The 20,166-nt window shown below is 52.3% G+C and overlaps 7 protein-coding genes across 7 annotated transcripts; 5 read left to right on the top strand and 2 right to left on the bottom strand.

The window, feature by feature from the left end:
• Nucleotides 1-2,818: 2,818 nt before the first annotated feature.
• Nucleotides 2,819-4,915, bottom strand: PV06_07161 (uncharacterized protein). The gene has a single exon (XM_016408358.1). The coding sequence runs from the start codon at nucleotides 4,399-4,401 to the stop codon at nucleotides 3,223-3,225; it is 1,179 nt and encodes a 392-aa protein (XP_016261838.1). The 5' UTR covers nucleotides 4,402-4,915; the 3' UTR covers nucleotides 2,819-3,222.
• Nucleotides 4,916-6,067: 1,152 nt separating this feature from the next.
• PV06_07162 (uncharacterized protein) lies at nucleotides 6,068-6,878 on the top strand (the record flags this gene model as incomplete). Its single annotated transcript, XM_016408359.1, has 3 exons — nucleotides 6,068-6,121; nucleotides 6,229-6,321; nucleotides 6,414-6,878. The coding sequence occupies 3 exons, from the start codon at nucleotides 6,068-6,070 to the stop codon at nucleotides 6,876-6,878; spliced, it is 612 nt and encodes a 203-aa protein (XP_016261839.1).
• A 287-nt stretch (nucleotides 6,879-7,165) lies between these two features.
• On the top strand, nucleotides 7,166-10,693 carry PV06_07163 (uncharacterized protein). Its single transcript, XM_016408360.1, has 3 exons — nucleotides 7,166-7,575; nucleotides 7,630-7,700; nucleotides 7,749-10,693. Exons 1-3 carry the CDS (start codon nucleotides 7,449-7,451, stop codon nucleotides 9,813-9,815), a joined length of 2,265 nt encoding a protein of 754 aa, XP_016261840.1. The 5' UTR covers nucleotides 7,166-7,448; the 3' UTR covers nucleotides 9,816-10,693.
• A 311-nt stretch (nucleotides 10,694-11,004) lies between these two features.
• On the bottom strand, nucleotides 11,005-12,342 carry PV06_07164 (uncharacterized protein; the record flags this gene model as incomplete). The annotated part of the gene is made up of 1 exon (XM_016408361.1): nucleotides 11,005-12,342. One exon carries the CDS (start codon nucleotides 12,340-12,342, stop codon nucleotides 11,140-11,142), a length of 1,203 nt encoding a protein of 400 aa, XP_016261841.1. The 3' UTR covers nucleotides 11,005-11,139.
• Nucleotides 12,343-13,039: 697 nt separating this feature from the next.
• PV06_07165 (uncharacterized protein) lies at nucleotides 13,040-15,842 on the top strand. Its single transcript, XM_016408362.1, has 6 exons — nucleotides 13,040-13,390; nucleotides 13,447-13,547; nucleotides 13,609-13,896; nucleotides 13,945-14,382; nucleotides 14,441-14,706; nucleotides 14,759-15,842. Exons 1-6 carry the CDS (start codon nucleotides 13,232-13,234, stop codon nucleotides 15,598-15,600), a joined length of 2,094 nt encoding a protein of 697 aa, XP_016261842.1. The 5' UTR covers nucleotides 13,040-13,231; the 3' UTR covers nucleotides 15,601-15,842.
• A 168-nt stretch (nucleotides 15,843-16,010) lies between these two features.
• On the top strand, nucleotides 16,011-17,644 carry PV06_07166 (precorrin 3B synthase CobZ; the record flags this gene model as incomplete). The annotated part of the gene is made up of 1 exon (XM_016408363.1): nucleotides 16,011-17,644. Exon 1 carries the CDS (start codon nucleotides 16,079-16,081, stop codon nucleotides 17,642-17,644), a length of 1,566 nt encoding a protein of 521 aa, XP_016261843.1. The 5' UTR covers nucleotides 16,011-16,078.
• Nucleotides 17,645-18,004: 360 nt separating this feature from the next.
• PV06_07167 (uncharacterized protein) lies at nucleotides 18,005-20,146 on the top strand. Its single transcript, XM_016408364.1, has 2 exons — nucleotides 18,005-18,917; nucleotides 18,997-20,146. The coding sequence occupies exons 1-2, from the start codon at nucleotides 18,063-18,065 to the stop codon at nucleotides 20,029-20,031; spliced, it is 1,890 nt and encodes a 629-aa protein (XP_016261844.1). The 5' UTR covers nucleotides 18,005-18,062; the 3' UTR covers nucleotides 20,032-20,146.
• The last annotated feature ends 20 nt before the right edge of the window (nucleotides 20,147-20,166 follow it).

Here is a 20,166-nt window from a genome sequence, read left to right on the forward strand (position 1 = left end):
CGGAAATTCCGAACACAAAGTCCTGGTCATCATCAAGCCAGGAGGAGAAGTGGCGTTCTCCACCCAGACAGGTGTCCAGCGACCGAGAACCATGAAGTGGGATCCCGTCACTGAGGCCCAGCTCAGTCAAGCCGTACAGCAGATCATCCCAGGACAAACAGATTATGCCTCGATCGAGTCACAAACCCCCTGTCTTGCTTTTCTAGTTTGCTTGACCCTTTCATCCATCTTCTTCGAGACTTGCGTCTTGCTGCTATGATTGGACGCTAACATTGAGCAGTCATCGCAAATGCCCATTACCACCCTCCTCAGCCCTGAAATTGGAACGCGGCATGGCTTGCGGAATCTCGGGGTGGTCACGATGGAAATGATGGAAGAAAGAAATCTCATGGAGGCTGGAGGCGGATTGCATGGATTGGAGTTGGATTTCCGGGGGATTTGCGATGAGCTGCGTGGGTGTGATGGTGAATTGCATGGGGATGGAACGGTGGTCGAAAATTGTGAACTCCAAGTTTCTTTTGTCAGGGAGGATTTTTGCGCTGGTTGTGTATGGCATTGCGAGTGGATTTCATTTCATTATGATTCAGATAGAAAACCTCATCTTCTCATATTCCTACTACCATTCTACGATACTGTTCCCCTCGAGTACTCCCTCTGAGGCAAGTATCAGTCAGTAGATAAATGTACCTGTCACGGTTTCACCGATCATGACTAGATACTGCCTTTCGCGACGCTACCTATCTAACGAACCGCCCCAGCCCCGCGGACAACATTGCGCCATTGGGCCTGGCACCCCTAGTCAGTGTTACCACTCTTTGAATCTCGAGGAGGCGAAGGCGGTGAGGAGTTCTCTTCTCTCCACGCCTTAAGTTCTGCAGCTTCTTTCAAGTCCCTGTCCACCAATGCAAGCTTGCGAGCATCATGTTGAAGCGCATCCCTCCAATCCCCCGCCGTATGTTTGAGGACAGCCCCAAGGTCCTTGGCCTGGATCAATCCACCACGGGGCTTGCATTTGCAAAACACGGGCCGGTGGAAGCTGACCTGGGGCGCGTCTGCGGGGACGTCGTGAATTGCTCGGAGACTCGCGCGGTCGAAAGCTTGCGCAACTGGTCCTATCCGGTCGAACATCGCTTGGAAGGCTGGGCCGAGTGGCGCCAGTTCTGGGTGAACTCTGGACCAGACACCGTCGGGGCCTGAGAAAAAGTCGTGTTCTGCATTTCTCATGTGGAGAAGAGTGTAGACCTCTGCCCACCACGGATAGTACCCGGCCATTTCCCAGTCGATGATTGCCTCGATCTTATCATCCTTGACAATGATATTGGTCAGGTTCAGATCCATATGACTCAGCGTGTACGGCTCTCCAGCTGGAAAGCTGTCTTTGAGTTCTTGGAGCTTCGGCTCGATCACGTCCGGGTCTGTCGTTCTGCACTTGAATGCGATGCCAAAGCGAAGGTCGTCGGCCATATTCTCCAGCCATTCTTCCCTGGTGCGGCCTAGGCTTATGCAGCCCGGTCCATGGCCCCCATGGCAGACACCGACAACGATGTCGGGAAGCTCATCTCCGTTGACCCTCTGGGGATACGGTGCTGTGAATTGTCGGAGTTGTTTCAGGATGTCAGCCATTTGGTCCTTGTAACTGTCCTTTTGTTCGGGAGTCAGTTTGTGCCAAACTGCATGGAGTGTAGAGCCCTGCGCCCGAGGTACGAGTGTGAATTGTATAGGGTCGTTGGGCTCACTCAGGCGTTGCATCGTTTCAAGCAGCGGGATAGTCAGCCCTGGCTGTTCCTTCAAGAATTTCCAGGTCATGTAGTCGGCCCCCATGTTGGGATCGTTAGGCTGATCCAGAATAAGCCACTTGGTTCCAATTGACCATATGCCCATGTTGTTCCGGGAATGCATCATTTGGATCCGTGGCCCATAGCTCCCGGCCTGATCTTCCGCGGTCCAACCACAGGCCCAACATAGTAATACAGTTTCGTCGAAATTGCTCCTGAAACCCTGCTTAATCCACTCTAGAGGGATTCTCACCTCGTCGGGACGCCTGCTGTCGGCAACAAGGCCCTCAAAGTGGCGCTCTGGATGAGTGTAGTCATGTTCGACGGGAACATTCCCACTGGCCCAGTCGATCATCGTTCAACGTTTTGATATGCTGGTTGGGGAGAATGGTAGGTAGGCTAGGGAGTTCTTCACAAAATGTCATGGGAGGGGAAGCTTGCGAAGCCATGAACTATATAGCCTTCAACAGGAACCTTTTGACGGACGTGAATGGGGCTGGAAAAACTGGCAATGTGAGGGGCTCTTTGCGCAAGCAGAAGCATTCCAAGCAAAAAGAGGCCACAGCTCGACATTCCTCTTCTTTGTGTTGCCCCGTCGGACCTAATTCGTAGGAGGAAGTATTCCAGTCACATGCCGACATTCTTTATTTTCTTTATGCTGTCCTGTCAGATGTATTCTGCAAGCGGAAGCATCCCAGTGCCGCAGTTGGTAAGTAACAAGGTAGTTGAAGCACCTCTAGGTAGGTAGATAGGAGCCAGAACGGCTAGACCTTAGCCGAACAAGCCCATCCCCTTTATTTCTCCGTTGACTCTGAAGGTATAAGAATTCTTTGTACGGAGTAGTAAGATTAGACAGACGGAGTAGCTACGGTAGATTTCGATGGTTCTTTTTCAACAAGAAAGGACACAAAAGACTTCCCGTTTCATCTACACCTGGTGACTCGGTACTCGTTGATTTTCCATTGGATGAAAATCAATTGGTCACGATCCATGTGGAACCGGTACGAAGAAACCACAGAGTCATGTTGAAGGGGTGTAAGTAATGGACTGGTGTGTCTCACCAAGTGATTTGGTACCCTAAAATTTAACTAGCATATACTATATATTATACCATGTACTTGTACAGAAGCTCGGTGGCAAGTTGTCAGAAATAAGTACTGGCCATTCAACGCTGTCGTATCTCGTCAATCGATGCTAGAATACTCGTACAAATAAGAAATAAACAGAAACAAAACAAGGCTTTAGCATCCCTTGCTCTCTTCGGAATTCGCTCGCTTCTCGCTCTGCCCATGGGTGATACGAGTACAATCTTACCTCCCGTTCTCTTGGGATGTTCTTGGCCCTGGTGTCCAAAGAGGTCATGACGGGTATCCTGAAATTCTTCCTTCTACCTGAGTTCGTAGTGTTTGTCCAAAAGGCAAACAGGAATGGTCGCATCAAAAACTCATCATGGGGTATCGTCAGGGAGAAAGCCGTAATCGGTCCTCCCTCGCTGCCGGCCCTTCGCAGCACGAGCCCGGTCGTCTCGATCCCCCACAAAGTCCATCATCCAATCTTTGACCCGCTTGACCTTTAGCACTTGCGGGTCTTTTGCCATGCGTAGGTTCGACATGGTGTAGATTCCGCTAATGTCATCGTCGTCGACCTTCTTACGGAACAATAGATCGATTTTCGTCACATCGCCTTTGAGACTCTGCCCATGCACTTTCCCACGAAACGAACTCAGCGCGACGTTCTGCAACAAGACCACATCGCGCGGTCTCATGAATCGCAGGGACCTTCGCAGCACACTCCGCGATCCTTCGGGGGTGGCCTTGGCGCCGTCTTTCCAGTTAACGTGCATTTCTCGCGGTAACCACATGCTGATGCTGAAGCCGGTTTTGGTCTCATCCCCCACAACCATTTCCACTAACTCTGTCTCGCGAGGTCTGCCGTACCTTGTCCCAGTGATGACGGTCCGAGCTGGCGATATTGACAGTATGCCCACAATCAGGTTCACCGTCATAGTTTGCGGCTCGATAGATGTCAGATATCTTGCATTGGGAATGTCGTCCAGATCGCTCAAGTGCTTTGGCCGTGGGGCCTGGCTTAGTCGTCTTTGTGACGGCGTTCGGATGATACCTCCCCCCGGGGTCTGAGGAAACATCTCCTCGCTGCTTTCGTACGTCGGCGTGCCCGGCGTGTAGCTTGAAAATGCCGAGATTTGCGATGAAGGAACGGCTTCGTGAATCGCAAACGAATGCTCATAGTACTCCGATAGCGCTTCGGAAGTGGTCTCGCTGGAATTCCCTGATGGCTGGGACTCGTTGCAACTCACGTCGCTACCTGGCGTCTGAGACCCGGCATGTTCATCTGCGCTGAAGAAGTCGGCGCCGCTCGGATCAAAACTCTCGGGCGGTGGCCTCGCGTCAATGTTGAGTTTCGGAAGGATTGGGCGCATTTGAAGCCTCTGAGTAGTCATCTGCCTCCATTGCGCACCAAATGCTTTCGAGGTCGGAGAGAGTGGCGAGCAGCTCGGATTCGCGGTGGCGGTTTCGATGTGCGTAGAATTCGGTAGTGGAAGCTTTTCGTTCCAATCGAGCTTGTTAGGCTCCGGTGCACCCGCCAGGACAATCATTCGGGTCATATGTATCGTGGCTGTCGTTTCAATAGTTGAGAATCCTGCTGGGTAGACGAGCTCCGCGACGCGTTTGATGGTCTAACTCGGCGTTTGGGGTGTATCACCACCTGGCAAAGCGAGTGCAGTGAGTGACGGTGCAGTGAGAAGACCGAGACACAGGATTGAAGCAAAAGTCGGTCAGAAAGCAGGCAAGGAGTAGTTTTATCGACGGATGTGGCGGATGAAGGCAGCAAGTTGTTCTTTTTCCATTAGCCGCGACGTTTGGCGCAACGCTAAGATGTCAAGCACGGGAGCTTCACCCAAGCCCGCTCCCCGGACTCCAGGTCGCGAGTGTCTAGTCCAAGCACGGGGGTTTCGTGACTGATCAACGGTCCAGACTGTGGCGCAAGGAAAGGCAGAAGAGAGATCAAGAGCAATATGTGGGACGAGCAGGCGAGGGAGAGATGAAGATTTGAGCTCTACCTTACGCGGTAGATCTTCCATGAGTGTTTTTGGATGGGCGACAAAAAAAAAGTCCCTGGCGCTGTTTCAATAAAGGGTTGGGACACTTCGATTGGCTGCAGCTGCCTAGTGAGCCCAAGCTCGGCTGCCATCTCACCCCAGAAAACTTGAGAAGGAGGAGAAGAAGATGACGAGCCGTGTTGGTATTAGATAATAATAGCAGGCAACCGAAGGGGAGCTCGTACTTCGTATTCCGTACAAAGTGGGCTGTTCGGCTTACGGCCTCGGTACTCACCGACTGACCGCGCCACTGGATTGTTATTGCTGTGGAATTATTGTAAAGGACTCGTATAAGTCTTGTGTTAGAAGAAGAATTCTGTGTTTGGTTGTCTGTGGAACTTTTAGAGTGGCAGTAACCAGCAGTTCGAAACCCCCTATACACATTACAGGTTACCTCGTCAGGGGGAAGTTGAAGGTCCAAAGGGTGATTGTGGAACGAAAGTCTTTTATTACGCAAGTTTTGTACTCTTACGGGACGAGAACTTTACAAGAAGTACACGAGATATTCTGTACAGTAATGGAAAAGCAAAAGGGTAGAGTGTCATAACCAACAAAACCAGTCCCCATGAAGTCGACCTGAGCGTGACATTCTTTTGAGGGTATGTCGCAACCGCGTTCGCGTTTTCCCAGCTGAAGGACTTTCCGCTTTCAACACAGCGCGGCGCGCGCCTAGAAAATTCGAGGAATGACAATTGAAAATATACTCATCGAGTGGAAAACAAGTGGATGGCATGTCTAGCGATAGCAATGAGTACAGCCATAGGGATTGACAGATTGTTGTGATTGTGGCAGCGACTCAAGACATTGTGATTGCCCAAGTACCAAATCCAACCTAGGTGGCATGCCGGTGCTTTCGATCTCTGAGGCTCTTCAAGCCTGGTTCCTTTCCAAAGAGGAAAGCGTTCGTTCAGCTTCAAAAGTTACTACGTAGAAATTTACCAACTAGAGCCGCGTGTGACGAATGAATCTCGATACTGCATTAAAGCCTTCGATAGCCCCTCTGGCTTTCACGCCCAAAAGACCTCGACATGATACTCGTTCACTCTTCAGGAATTTCTACTGTAGTAGTATCTTGAAAAGATACCAAGACTAGGTACTCATTCTACGGCCCTCGTCCTCGTACGTATAGTAGCTTGACGTCCGGTTCTCTTGAACAAGAAAGCAGTATATCATGGCGGCACCAGCCCATGTTACATGCACCAACTTGTCGGGCAGATTTGTCATGGTAAGTCCTGCTGAGACCGATGCGCAGATACCAGGCGGCATAGCAATACCTGCCGTTTGAAGTCATGACCAAGGCTGTGCTGACGCCCGATCCTCCGGGAAACCCAGAACAAATCTCTCTCAGACCATGTTGACGATATGCTCGCCCTTCAACGTGTCACCTGGGTTGCTCGGAAAGCAGTCGAACTGACTCCTGTCGCGGTACGTGGAAGAATCAGAATATAGCCTCTCCCTCACGGCGGACCTTTCGACCTCGTATTGCCAGTGATTGACCTTCAGCCGGGTACATTTAGCTCACCGTTGTGGGATACACGAAAGGTGCCGCTGTGCAGCATATCGACATTACCACTGTCGTTGCAGGGCTTGCCACGACCCAGGAGAACAGGGTGATGGACTGGCAAGACGATCAACACCAGGACAAGATCTTTGGCAAATGTCGCCACAAATCGCGACTTTTCAACATGGCCGACACGTTTGATATGGAAGGTCCCGGGTCAGTTGAAGATGCGGCGTTTCTCAGAGCAGAGACTTTACGGGACGGCAAGATCGAGTCGAGCTTCTTGAACGACGACGAGCATCATGTCCAGACTTGGGCGACGAACGTCGAGGGTAAAGGCTGGCAAGCCGAACAGGTTTGGGGCTTCGAAGCAGTCTCCGGAGTACGGCGGTACAGCAGACGCGTTGTCATCTGGAATCGTGGGGAGACGGTGAGGGCGAGGATCGTGTACGACTATAAAGGGCCTCACCAAAAGCCCTGAGCTTCTGTACATTGTCCGACTACCTTAGGGGGCCTACAGGGTACGGAGGACGAAGGATTGTGACTGGTGTCTTCCAAGTGCCTGATGACGCGGCCAACGGCATGGGGCTGTGTGCATCGCGTCTTGTCGTTACAGTACAGTAAATTACCTGTTCCTAGTCCTGTTTTTTTGGTACGGAGCGTTAAGGAGGCCAGTACTCCGTATTTGCTCCGTACTCGTACTCCGTGCCAGCCGTAAAAATGGACCAAGGGACCAAGGGATTCTCACTCCATCCATCCTCCCCATTTCCCGCCTAATCTTCATTCATCTTCTCTGCTTTTCCCAGTCTCTCAGGCTCCAGCCAAAAAAAAGAGACACGCCTCGTTCCATCCGGTTCATTTCCTTTCCGTTTTCCTATTCTCATTTTTCTTCAGACATCCTTCCTCTGGGCTGAGGGCAATGGAGGTTTGAGGCAGAAACTCTTCCCTCTGGCTCTATTGGGAATATGCCATCTCATTGATCAATTCATTCTCCATTTCCGTTTCCCGGGATCCGTAGACTTTTGGCGCGTACCTACTTGCGCTTTCCAATATGAAGGCCTCTTCCATCAAGGGCGTAACACTCTTTATTTTCTTGGTCACCGCCGCTCTTCGTCCTCCCCCTCCTTCTATCGCCAGTACCGCTCCTAAAACCATCGAGACCGTTGCAGGTACAACAGGTATTACTAAGATATATACCAGTCTGGACGGGTGATCGTTGCTGACGCTGCTAGGTCCCAATCATATCTCTATACACTTCCGTGCACCTTGCCAGGGCTGCTTCATAGGTACAGATGATGGCCTGGTATGTAACCTTTGCTCTTTGTTAGCTATCAATTAATTCCGTCAATAGGAACTGACCCTAGAGATTGATTCAGCCGAGGAGGAATGTAGCAGTGCTCCTCCTCGACTCAACGGTCTACCTCTCGTCCTGCCCAAAGGCAACAATGTCGGTCATGGACAAATTTCTTTCAAGTCCAAGGCTTCGAATGGCCTGGGTGAGAAAGAAATCCATGCCAGCTGGCAGTCGACATGCCTCAAGGGACAAGCGTCGATAGTATCTGTTCGCTTTGATGACATTGTCGGACACAATCACGTCCAGAATACCTCTGGCTTTACGACTTCCTTCAGACAGAAGGGCCGCCCTACCGTGCTTCGACTTGAGGACAAGCCCGTTGACCGCCTTTCGCTCGATGACATCTGTGATGACTGGCTCCTTCCCAACGACCAAATGCTTTCCGTGATCCCAGTCATGAATGATGACAACATGTCTCTTGATGAGTTGTTACAACTTGAGTCCGATAAGCTCCAAGGTCTCGGCGAAGAAATGGCCAATCTCCACGACCAAATGCGCAAGGCCGAAGGCAAGGTCTTGTCGATCTTGAAACAAGACTTTAAGGCGTGTTCAAGCATAAAATGTCTGTGGCAAACTGCACTCAAGAAATTACCAGCTATCAAAAAATTTGTGGCTGCTCATTTCTCGCATCACAAGCATCACCGCGATGGTTGTAAGCAGTACGAGAGCCAGACTGCGTGCTCGACGCATGCTGGAGACCAAGACAGCCCAGATACCAAAGACGCTCCTGATGCTGTACCCTCCATCCAACACGGTCAGTTCGAGGGCGAGCAACCTGTGGTTACGTCAGCGGCGGCTACCACCCGTTCGTTACCGACGCCGACAGCAGCAACTGAAGCAGCAACCGAATCGCATGATCAGGACAATTCTAATCCTCCACAGCCATCTGCTGAAGGCTCACATGTTGAGCATGAACCTCAGACACAGCCACCATCCGAGGAAGCTGAGCACAAACCCGATAGTCATCACGGGTCGCCGTTCGCCTGGCCTGGAGGTCATGGTCCGCCACATCATCCCCCTTGGTTCAATCCGGGCGACAAAGACCATCCTCACCCTCCTCCGTGGTTTGACCCAGATCATAAGGGTCATCATCCGCATCCTCCGTGGTTCGACCCTGATGACAAAAACCATCCTCATCCTCCCCCATGGTTTCACGGAGGTGACAAGGATCACCCTCATCATCCGCCGTGGTTGGGAGATAAGGACCATCCGAACCCGCCCTTCGATGGCCCACCCCCCTTCCCCGGCCGACCACCGTTTGCGGGGCCACCTCGCCCTCACTTTCGACCACCCCATGGTCCTCCCCCGGGATGGCATGGGCCCCCACCTTGGGCATTCGGACCTCACGGCGGACCAGGAGGACGTCCCTCGGAAGCTTCTACAACATCACAGCCAGGTTTCTTGTCCCCAAGTGGACAACACAGCTTTGAATACAAACTCGGCCTGGCGGTCCTCGCACTCTTACTTTTAGTCATAGTTTCAGGTCTTCTCTTCAAACTCATCAGGGCTAAAACGTTACGCTACCGAGATCCACGACGACGAGCCGAGCGTGCCGCTCGCAGGGAAGAGCGACGCACCAAGAAATTATACCGCAAAGCCGCATGTAAGCACAAGTTCCTGTCATGGTGGAAGCGATCTACTTCAACCAATGATTATGAGGAAAAGAGACAGATGATCCTTGAACAAGAGGGCGTACTGGAAGAGGCCATGCGGCAGGAGATTCAAGATCTACAAATCACGTCTGACTTTCTGCGAGACGTCATTCGAGCTGAGGAGGGTCGGGCCACCTACTCCCGAAACCATGCCCATCGACGAGCATTCACACCCGCCGAGCTTGAAGCTGGTGTGGGTTCGAGCCGATTGTCCGAGGTGCCACCTTCATATTCTGCCCCGCCGCCTCGATACGAGGAGGAACTTGCCGGTGAAATTGCGGTCGTGGATGGCTTTACCTATACCCCGAGCGCCACTGACTGTACCTCGGAGAGCAGTGTCGTTGACTGCAGCCCGAGACTGAGCTTCGAGACCGGAAGGTCCACGATTCTTACGAAAGATGCTCGGGGTTAGATGTTTTCGGAGCGATATCCTCCGCGATCGAGACGCTTTTTGTTTTACATTCCATGTATTCCTATATTTGGGAGGGGGTGGGGGTTTATTTCCTACTCGTATGCACGCGGGAGTGAGAGGGGAATTTTGTTTTTGTGTTGGGCGGATTAATGATCCCACCGTGGATGCCGCTTGATATTACATCTTCTGCATAGATCTATCGGAAAAGAAGAGAAGAAAGAAAACAATACACGTCAATTTTCCCATATTTCGTGACGCCAACTTAGGGGGAGCAGCGCTTTCACACCTCGAGACATTCTTCTTCCCTTTTCCCCCTTCACAAATCAAACCTCGCTCGTACTTGCCATGGAGGAGCATGCCCATGTCTTGTGTGTTTCGGAGAGCCGGGTGGGCGGAACGGGGGAATTGAAATACCAGTCGGGACGGACACCTCGAATGAATTGCTCTTTGGAAATATACCTAGGTGTTCCTTTGGCCAGACGTTCCAACAGTCTTCCTTGATTGATCCTTTTGTGAAGGGTGTTGAGACATTTGCCGCGTCCACGACCGTCCTGGTAAGCTGCGAATTTCCTCTTTCGACACACCACAGGCAGCTGGCCAGGAGACGTACTCCGTACGAAGCAACGGTACCCTTGACGAAGACCCCACGCACAAGTTGCTATGCGGCTCTAGGCAAATGCTTCGTGGGGGTTTTCTTTTTTCTCATATACTCCGTACACGTAGCAATATCTATTGACTGGGCCACCATTTACTCCGTAATAAACCTCACCAAAAGGAAACCCCCTCTAGTACGGAGTAATAATTGTTTGCTTGTATAGCCTACCGATCACACACCATAACCCAAGACCTTGACGAGGACACACATATCTGCAAAGTTGACCTGTCAAAAGGGTTGCCTGCCAAATCTCGATGCTCTCTCTCTCTCTCTCTCTCTCTCTCTCTGTGATGGTGTTTTTCTACTACCTGTACAAGGAGGCCAGATCTGAGATCGGCTTGCAACTCGACATTTTCAACCCGCGACGAACCTGCTCTCTTTCAACCGACATGTAGCACAAAAAGTACCATCTCAAAACCATTGATTCCCGTAGCTGAACATTGACTACCTAGGTTTATAATGATAAAAGTAGTAATTATAGTATTAGGAATTTCATGATATAAAATGTCAAGTCTATCTTTTGATATTTCTCATCTCATTTTCGTTTTTTACAGTTTCTAAATTTCAAATCCCCATCCGTTTCTCAAAGTATTCTTTACCGAACTGTACAAACAATTTCTGACACACACACACAATATGGTAGGTTTAGTTTGTGCCTTTCAAAATCCTTTAGAATCCATTCTTTCTGAGAAAATTATGAATGTGCTCATAGGCTTCTGAAGCGCTGTAGTGGAAGTTCAAGCCGTGACCGGTGTCGGGGGCCAGGTACGAATCAGACCCGTTGCTCGCGGCCGGGTATAGCTTTTCCTTTGCGGCGGCGACCTTGTCGTAGGGCAGCAGGCAATTGCCAAAACAGTTGGGCAGGTCGTTGAGGCCGTTGACGATGTCGACGGGGCCCGTGAAGCTGGGCGAGGCCTCGAGGCCCTCGAGGGAGAAGAACTCGCCCAACGTCAGGGTCTGGCGGGAGCGCTGGGCGAGGTCGAGCACGGCCGGGTCGAAGTTGGGGTAGCGGAAGAAGAAGAACTGGTTGCCCTCGATGGACGACGCGGTCAGGTAACCGGTGGAGAGGTTGCCGAACAGCACGGGGTCCGAGACGGAGGCCGGGGTCAGTCCCACGCCGGCGAAGGCGACGCCCATGCCCGAAGGGTCGGCGGTGAAGCCCGTCAGGACCGCGGCGTCGACGTCCCGCGGGTACTTCGACGTGATGCCCGCGAGCTGGGTGCTGCCGAACGAGTGTCCCACGGCGACGACCTCGGAGAAGTCGTGGTTCGAGATGCGGCCCGCGCGGAGCATCTGGATCAGCTGGTGCGCGATCTCGACCTGGATCCCGTACTGCACGACCTGCAGCGGGTCCGGGTGGTCGGAGAGGCCCGTACCCAGGCGGTCGAAGAGGAAGGTCGTGTACCCCCGGTCCGCGGCGAAGTCGACGTACGAGTAGCCCGGCGCCGCGTTCCAGTAGCTGCGGTCGAAGCCTGCGCCGTGGTTGAGGAACTGCACCGTGGTCGAGTTGATGGCGTCGCTGGCCCGGGGCCAGCAGAGCTGCGAGTAGATGCCGTAGGTGCCGTCGACGGGCGTCGCGGCCCCGACGTACTGCTTCCTGGCCGTCGAGTTGGTCTGGAGGGCCTCGACGGCGATCTCGACGACGGCGCTCTTGCTGTTGGGCTCCTCGAGGTTGATTCGGTAGTTGGTCGCCGACGCCGTGACGTCAATCATGCCTTGGACGCAGATGGCCTTGTTGCCGACCGACGTTGTTATGCTGGGGTTCTTGAACCCTGACATGTACCCCGTCGGGTCGTCTCTGAAGGTGTCGTCGGTTGAGGTGGTGTCTCTTTTCATCACGGGATTGGCGAGGATGGGTACCGCGCTGGCCATGGCGGCGAGGAGCATTGATGAACGCATCGTCGTGTTATAATATGCGAGCCAGACCAATTTGAGAGAGGATTTTCGTTGTTGAAGGTATTGGGGGTCTTCTGTTTCTTGATACAATAGTATAGGTCGCCAAACTATGATGATATGCCATTTCTTTTATATCTTACCCGTAGACGAAACAGCAACATACATCATCACGGAATCGAATCACTGGGATTGTCAGCATCCGAGCCATCAGACCCGTCTTCAGAGCGTATTCGTAGCGATATACAATTAGTATGTATTTGGCTTTTGCGGCTGATGAACAATGCCCTTAGACTGGCTTGATACTCCATACAAGAGAAAGAATTTGACCACGTCAGCCTCGTCTTACCTGCAAGGCTGGCTGGGGTCGTGCCCTGCATCATGACATATTGTGTTGTATTCAAGGTTCATCAACTTCAAATACTCGGCGACTAGGTCGCATTCTGTGCCGTCATAGCCCATTATTAGATTTGTCTTGCCTGATATTTTCGTGCTTCGCGGAACGAGGCGAGACTGGAGGAAGTTGGGTTGTTTGTTTGATGGGAAAACGCCCAAGAGCGAAAACCGGCCCGGTTCTCGGCATAGCCATTTATTGGTCCAGGCTTTCACTTCAGTATGAGAGTATTCGCTCTTAGCAGCGAATTTCGCTTCATACTGCGTATTGTGATGCGTATCATCACACGCTACAGCTCGCACCTCGCATTCGACCGGTTCATCCCCTTTCGGGAACGTGTGACTGTCGCACTAGACTTGCTGCATCAGTCTTTCTCTTTTCATGTCGAGTCCGTGCCGAGTAGAGAGCGTCAAAGACAGATATTGATCCCGCAATCCGCTCTACAACGGCCTACCTGGATGATACGCATATCACATGGATAGTGGGAGTTTTTTGAAGAGTCCCGTTTCGACTAACATTGCACCACGTCCAGCACTTGTGACGTCAATTCCCATTTGCGAATCACGGGCTGAGGTGCGACCTCAGACTTCTAAGCGCAAGAGGATCGCTTGTCAAGAGTGCCGACAAGGCAAGGTGTGTATCGGCTTCTTGTCTATCTGGAATCTTTTTGGCTGACAAACGACTACCAGCTTCGTTGTGAAGGCACTAGCCGCCAGTCATGTAAGCGATGCTCATTGTTGGGTCTGACGTGTGTCTATGACAATGACTACAAAAGATTCAACAAACGCTTGTAAGTTACCATGAAGGTACCTTCTCTCTTGTACAGAATGGCTCATCTGATTTATCGAAAGGAAGCTGCAAGAGCTTACGAAGGAGGTTGAGAGGTTGAGAGCCACGCAACAAACTTCGTCAGTCAGCCAGGAGACTTCACCATCACACCAAAGTCCAGAGCTTCATTTAAGACCTGAAACTGAGCTGTCTCCTGGTAGAATTGTCCCAGAGTCGCCAGTATGCGCACCTGAAGTTGCTTCCTGCGACGAGGTGCCGAATACATACGCGTCACTCTGCGAGGCGCATCACCCTCAAGTTCTCGGAAACACCAGTCTAACAGCCGTTCAAGTCACTCGATTATTTCGAAGGTAAGCTTTCACAATTACGTAAAGATGGATGTTGACAAGGTTTGGTAGATATTTTAAGGAAAACCATCCCTATGTGCCTATTATCGAAGAGGGTATTTCCCCAGACAATTACCATGGGCAATCTCCATTGCTTTTCTGGACCATCATTGCCATCGCTTCCCGTCATGATGATGAGGAGCCCACCGTGGTGGGAAGTCTTGCACCATTTCTCAAGACGCTTTTATGGCAGACAATAGGATCTCCTCCACACACACGTTCCGATTTAAAGGCCATGATATTGCTTTGCCTGTGGCCAATGCCGACATCTTCCATGTCCACAGATTCATCATTTGTGCTTGCCTCTGCTTGCAAGAGCAGTGCCATGCATGTAGGTGTACACAGGCCCTACTCTGTACAGGACTTTTCCAGAATTCGTACTTCTCCTCGCCCTGACGAGGTAAAAGATGCCTTGATCACATGGTCGGCATGCTTCATAGCTGCTGAAAGGTAGGCATATTCTCCCAACAAAAAACTCGTCAATAGACCTGGCTTACATTCATGTTAGTATAACAAGTCTCATTGGCCAAGCGCCTCTTTTTGTCACAGATGCAACTCTTGACGCAATTTGCAATGGCAGGAACGATGTTGGGATTCCGCCAGACATGTACCACTTGGTCCTGATTTGGCGTTTCTGCAACAAGTTCAACAGGGTCATGGCCAGCCGAGAAAGAAGAGTCGGCAGTCTTGGTGAGAGCGACAGTGGAGTACTTCTGCCTCTCTATGAGATTGAATTGGTGCAGCTTCGACAACAGTTGGGTGACAATCTATCTGGTGAGGACGTCCCAAGTGCGGATTTGTGGCTTGTCGCTGACGTGCAGCATAGATGACAACGAGATCATGTTTCTCTATGCTTCTCTACAGCTAAGATGCTACTATTTTCTAGAAAGCTATGCCAGAGCCTCTTCACGAGAAGGCATCTTGAAAGCGTATCGCTCAGCTGTGGATGTCATATGGAGATGCCATAAAAGAGACACAGACACGCAGTTATTCAGAAGGGGCCCTGTGATATTTCGCAACGCTCTTTCCATTGCCTCGGTATTCGTTCTCAAAACACTCAGAAGCAGTAATTCTCAACTGGTCGATGCCGAGGAAGGTCGCAGAGCGTTCAATGTAAGTCTCAGCCTCCTACGAAAGTGTTCAATCGAGGACAATGACCTGCCGGGGAGGTTCTCGAAGATCTTGTCACAGCTCTGGTGTGCAACCCCTCCAGAGTCCTCTCCTCAGAGAGGGTTGAATGTGACAAGTCGACTCGGTGGCAGTGTTCTGCACGATACTCTCTGGACATGGCGAGAAAAGTTCGGCGGACAAGCACCCGACGGCCAAAGGCCCCAAGTAAGTGCATTCTCTGGCCCGAGAACTTCGGCCCCGTCCAGCTCAAACAGAACGTGGCCTGGCGCTTCCCCTGACGAACAAGGCCACCGTAATGATGTGAGCCATCCCACCACTTCAATAGGGCAACCTCACCACGAACAATCGGCACCATTATCTGGCAATTGTGACATGGTCGATCTTGATCTTGACAGCGAACTCAACAATGACTGGTTCTGGAATGAGGCTGGCCTCTCAAGCTTGCTGACTACTGATTTTGATGCCTTGTGTCTCCCCGAAGCTTTCAACACCAACAACAATTTCGTAGGTCATGGCGCGTCAGTACGGCTCTCTTGAAAGGCTGTTGGTTTTCTGTTGCCAGTGAAGTCCGGGGTGTCAAAGAACATTACAAGTTGCGGAGAAGCAATGATACTCTCCATTGGGCCAATCAAAGTGCGGTTTTTATTCTCTCCGGTTGACGGCCCGAAATGTGAAAAGAGTCCAGTCTTGAACCCCAAAATTCATCTCCGCAGTGCGGAATAAAGTCTGAAAGTACCTCGACACAGTCAGTTGAAGCGGCAAACCAAGAGGAGTTCCAGGTTCGCGATATGATCTTGTGGCAAGCGAGCACAAGAACATTCTCCGGGCCAAAGTGCAGTCCTTTCCCACTAATCAAGCCGGTCTCAAAGGAGAGGAACATCATATGATGATCTTGCCCTCCGCTTTCGGGTAGAGGCTTCTATATTAAAATCACAGCATGACCCATGGTCGAAGGGACTCGTCGTGAGTTGCTATCACTTGGACAATTCACATATCCTGTTCAACAACCGTAAATATGGGAAGCATATCACACAAAAATGGAGCAAGCCACAACTTCGGCGTTATAGTTGTCGGAGGTGGCAATGCAGCTCTTTGTGCTGCACTCGCTGCTCACGACCACGGTGCCAATGTGCTCGTCCTTGAAGCGGCCCCTCGAGATGGGCGGGGAGGAAACAGCCGTTTCGCGGGAACAGTCTTCCGCGCCAGCCACAAGGGCTTTGATGCTGTCAAAACCTTGCTCTGTCCCGAGGCGATGGCAGACGCCGAGCTGTGCGACATGGCACCATACACCAATGAAGATTACGCTCGAGATCTGGCCAAAACCTCACACGGACGCAACGACAAGGACATCTCGGCTATCATGGTCAGGGACGGCTGGGAAACACTCGAATGGATGAAGTCCAAGGGTGTCAAATGGGAGTTGATTGTTCGCAAGTACCAGAACGTTAGCGGGTTGAAGAAGGGTGACCAGAAGATCAACCTAGAGCCAGGGGGCCCTGTGATGGCCGTCGGTGGTGGGGTGGGCCTCACAGACTACCTTTGGGACGCGGTCGAGAGCCTGATCGACACCGGTCGTATGACGGTCTGGTACGACAGTCCTGCACACGACCTCATCGCCACGGGGGACACGGTGCACGGCGTTCGCGTCCGTGGTCGAGACTCTTTCATCGACGTGCACGGCAAAGTCATCCTCGCGAGCGGTGGCTTCTCCTCCAACCCGGCCATGCGTCGCCAATACCTCGGAGAGGGGTGGGATCTGGTCGTGGTCCGCGGGACAAAGTACAACATGGGCACGATGCTCAACCGAGCCGTGGCGGCCGGAGCCCGCCCCGTCGGACACTGGGGTGCCGCTCACGCCTCCCCCCAAGATGCGAATGCACCCCTGGTGGGCGATGTCAACGTCTCTCCGCACATGCCGCGGTACGCGTACCCCTACGGCATCACGATCAACGTAAACGGCGAACGGTTCTTCGACGAGGGCGAAGACAACTTTGGAAAGACGTACGCACAGACGGGCAAGAAGATTGGCGACCAACCCGAAGCAAAGGCCTTTCAGATCTTCGACCAACAGACTGTACACCTCTTGCCCAAGCGCTACGAGACCGCCACGCCCATCAACGCAGACACCATCCAGGAACTGGCGACTCTCATGGGCGTCAATCCGGCGGGCCTACAGAAGACGATCGACGCGTTCAACGCCGCTTGTCCAAGAGACAGCAGTGGCTTCGAACCGACCAAGTTGGACGGACTGTGTGCGAGCGAAGGCCTGAAATTCCCCAAATCCAACTGGGCCCTGAGAATTGAGAAGGCCCCGTTCGTGGCTTATGGGGTGGCATGCGGCATCACCTTCACGTACGGTGGTATCGCGACAGATACCTCGGCGCGCGTGCTCAACAATGAAGGCAACCACATGCCGAATCTTTGGGCCACGGGTGAGATTGCCGGCGGAGTTTTCTACCACAACTATCCCGGAGGTGCGGGTTTGACGAAAGGCGCCATCTTTGGACGTATTGCTGGTCGTGAGGCGGCGGCTGCGGCGGCAGCCAAAGACGCAAACGCTGGTGTCAAGGTGGGAGTCTAAGACAGCTTGAAGATATATTAGAAGATAGTGGTAAGATAACGGTGGTAGCAGCCGTTTTGAGATTAGGCAGTGCCAGAAAAATGAAGACCCTTTTGTTACCTTTCGAGATTCAGTGCGTCGATCTCTCTACTCACCCCATTATCTATTTGTCCTATATTAAGTCTTGTTAGATTGTAGTAAAACACTCCTATCAACAGGTATAGGAGAGACCAGATCCTTCGAGTCTCTCTGTCACTAGTACACTATTCCACACCAATACTCGTTAGTGGTACCCACGCCATATCAGGTAAGTTACCCGAGACCCGTGCTAAAAGAAACACGACAGAGAGCGATAACATTGCAGTGTGTACAAACTATGGCCCTGAAATCTTAAGCACCTCGTCGTCGTCGACACATCCACACCAAGTATGAACAGCTGATGCATAGAACCCTCATAAGTCATGCACTGAGACAAAAATGTCCTGTCCTCGCGATCCGTCGTTCACCTACACTTCGCTGCTATCGAGCCCGACCTTTCAAAGCGAAAGGACCCTCGGCCTGGCGCAGACCAGATCACGGTCTGACACAACCTGGGGAACCTGTCGCTGAGCAGCATGAAGTCTTGAGAGGCAAGAAAAAAGAGGAAGAAGCGCTCAAGGTGACCGAAAGCGGTGACGCTTGTTTCGCTTGGGCCTCAAAGTCGACTGCATCGTTGGAGAGTACCGTCCCTGAGCCTAGGCAATCTTCCTCCTCGAGCGAGACACCGAGTCCATCAGCACGAGAAGGCCGTCAGCATGCACTCTCAGGGAAACACGGCAATGGCGGCGACTTGTTGGACACGGACCCTCTCAAATCTATCGCAGAAGGCGTCGACGCAGACGCAGACGGAGACGACCGTGACTTGACCGCTGAGCTCAAGCTCAAGCGACTCGATGCGAAACCGGCGCAGTTTCGCCCTCTTCTCCGAGAAGTCCGAAGAATTGGCAAAGTCATCGGACGAGACAGGAACGGTCTGAACAGGTTGGTTGATCGGAAAGATGTGAGCACGCAGGTTCTCGAAGACGAACTGAAATGGATCGCAAAAACAACGCCTCAGCCAAAATTGACCCGGGAGATTCTCAACATCCTAATTGCGGACCGCAAGATCAAACCCAGACCAGACCTCTACGAGGCCCTCATCCTCAGCAATTGCTCTCCGGAATATGGGTCTGCAGACAACGTGCGTGCCACCTTGGAAGAGATGGAACGGGAAGGTATCGCGATGAATCCTTCTGTGTACTATGCCGCCCTGACGGTGAGTTCTAAACCTTTCTCTTGGTGAGTTGGTTCTCTGAGAGAGATTTTCTGACCTTTGCTTTTCCCCCCCCACCCAGGCTCTGACGGTACACCCTGATACCTACCTCCGGACCGGCATCTTGCAACGCCTCGCACAACAATGGGTCACGATCCCTCCATTGTACGTCAAGCTCAATATTGTCGCCATGATTCGCGAAGGTCAATTAGAACTCGCGACGGTCGAGCTGGAAAACTTGCAACGAGAAGAAGACGGCGGCGGCGGGCACATCGACGCGTGGGTATGGACGATCTACATGCACGCCCTCTGCGACCACCATGCCTTTGAGGATCTTTTGCAGCTGTGCTACAAGCTGTACGATTCCAATTTCCCTTTCCCGCGGCACACGTTGCTCCACGTGCTCCGCATCGCGAGCAGGTACAGCGCGAGGAACCAAAAGGACGCCGACGCGGCGGCCGCGTCGGTGACGCGATGGGTCTGGTATACGTACGTGGAGAACATGCACGTCATCCCGGACAAGGGGTTGTGTCTCAACGTCCTCACCATCGCCGCCAGGACGAGAGACGTGGACCTCGCCGAGTCGGCCGCCGTCGTTCTGGAAAACGCCGCTGCCGGTAAAAAGACCACAGTCCCCAACAGCCTCGCGCCGTGGGAGAAGAATGATTCTACTGTTTCGTTGGAATCTCCCGAACTTCCCGACTGGGAGGAATCGGAGACAAGTTCGTCCTCGTCCTCGTCGGCGGAGAGAGAGAAGCACCGTCGCGACGGCAGAGCAACGATACTGACAAACCGAGATGATGTCGGGGCGACAGTCAATGAACCGAGGGCCGCTGCCTTCTCTACCCCACCGGACCTGCCTTCTCAGCCTCTTCCTCCCCGACAACTCTCCAGACAAGCTCTCGACTTGCTCCGGCTCGCTCGTGAAGGTGCAGGCACAGGAGACGCGTTGGGAAGTGAAACCGACAGAGACGTTGTCCGGTCGTCTGGCAGTCCGAGACCCAGGAACAACCCGGCGGTCTTGTACAAGTTCTTCCGCGAGGAGAGTGGCCTCAGAGGTGCACGTTTCGATCCCTTGCTCGCGCTCCAAGAGGGTTGGAAGTGGAGAAAGAAGTAGCGAATTGAATTGCAATTGCAATTGCATATTAGAGACCCGCAAAACCCGCCGTGTCTTTGCTGTTTATATATTATATCCCTTGGCTGCTCTACTTGATATCGATGAATGTCTCCTTTTACCTCCTTCACGACACAC

This window comes from Exophiala oligosperma (genome assembly GCF_000835515.1).
Source record: "Exophiala oligosperma strain CBS 72588 unplaced genomic scaffold supercont1.6, whole genome shotgun sequence".
NCBI lineage: Eukaryota > Fungi > Ascomycota > Eurotiomycetes > Chaetothyriales > Herpotrichiellaceae > Exophiala > Exophiala oligosperma.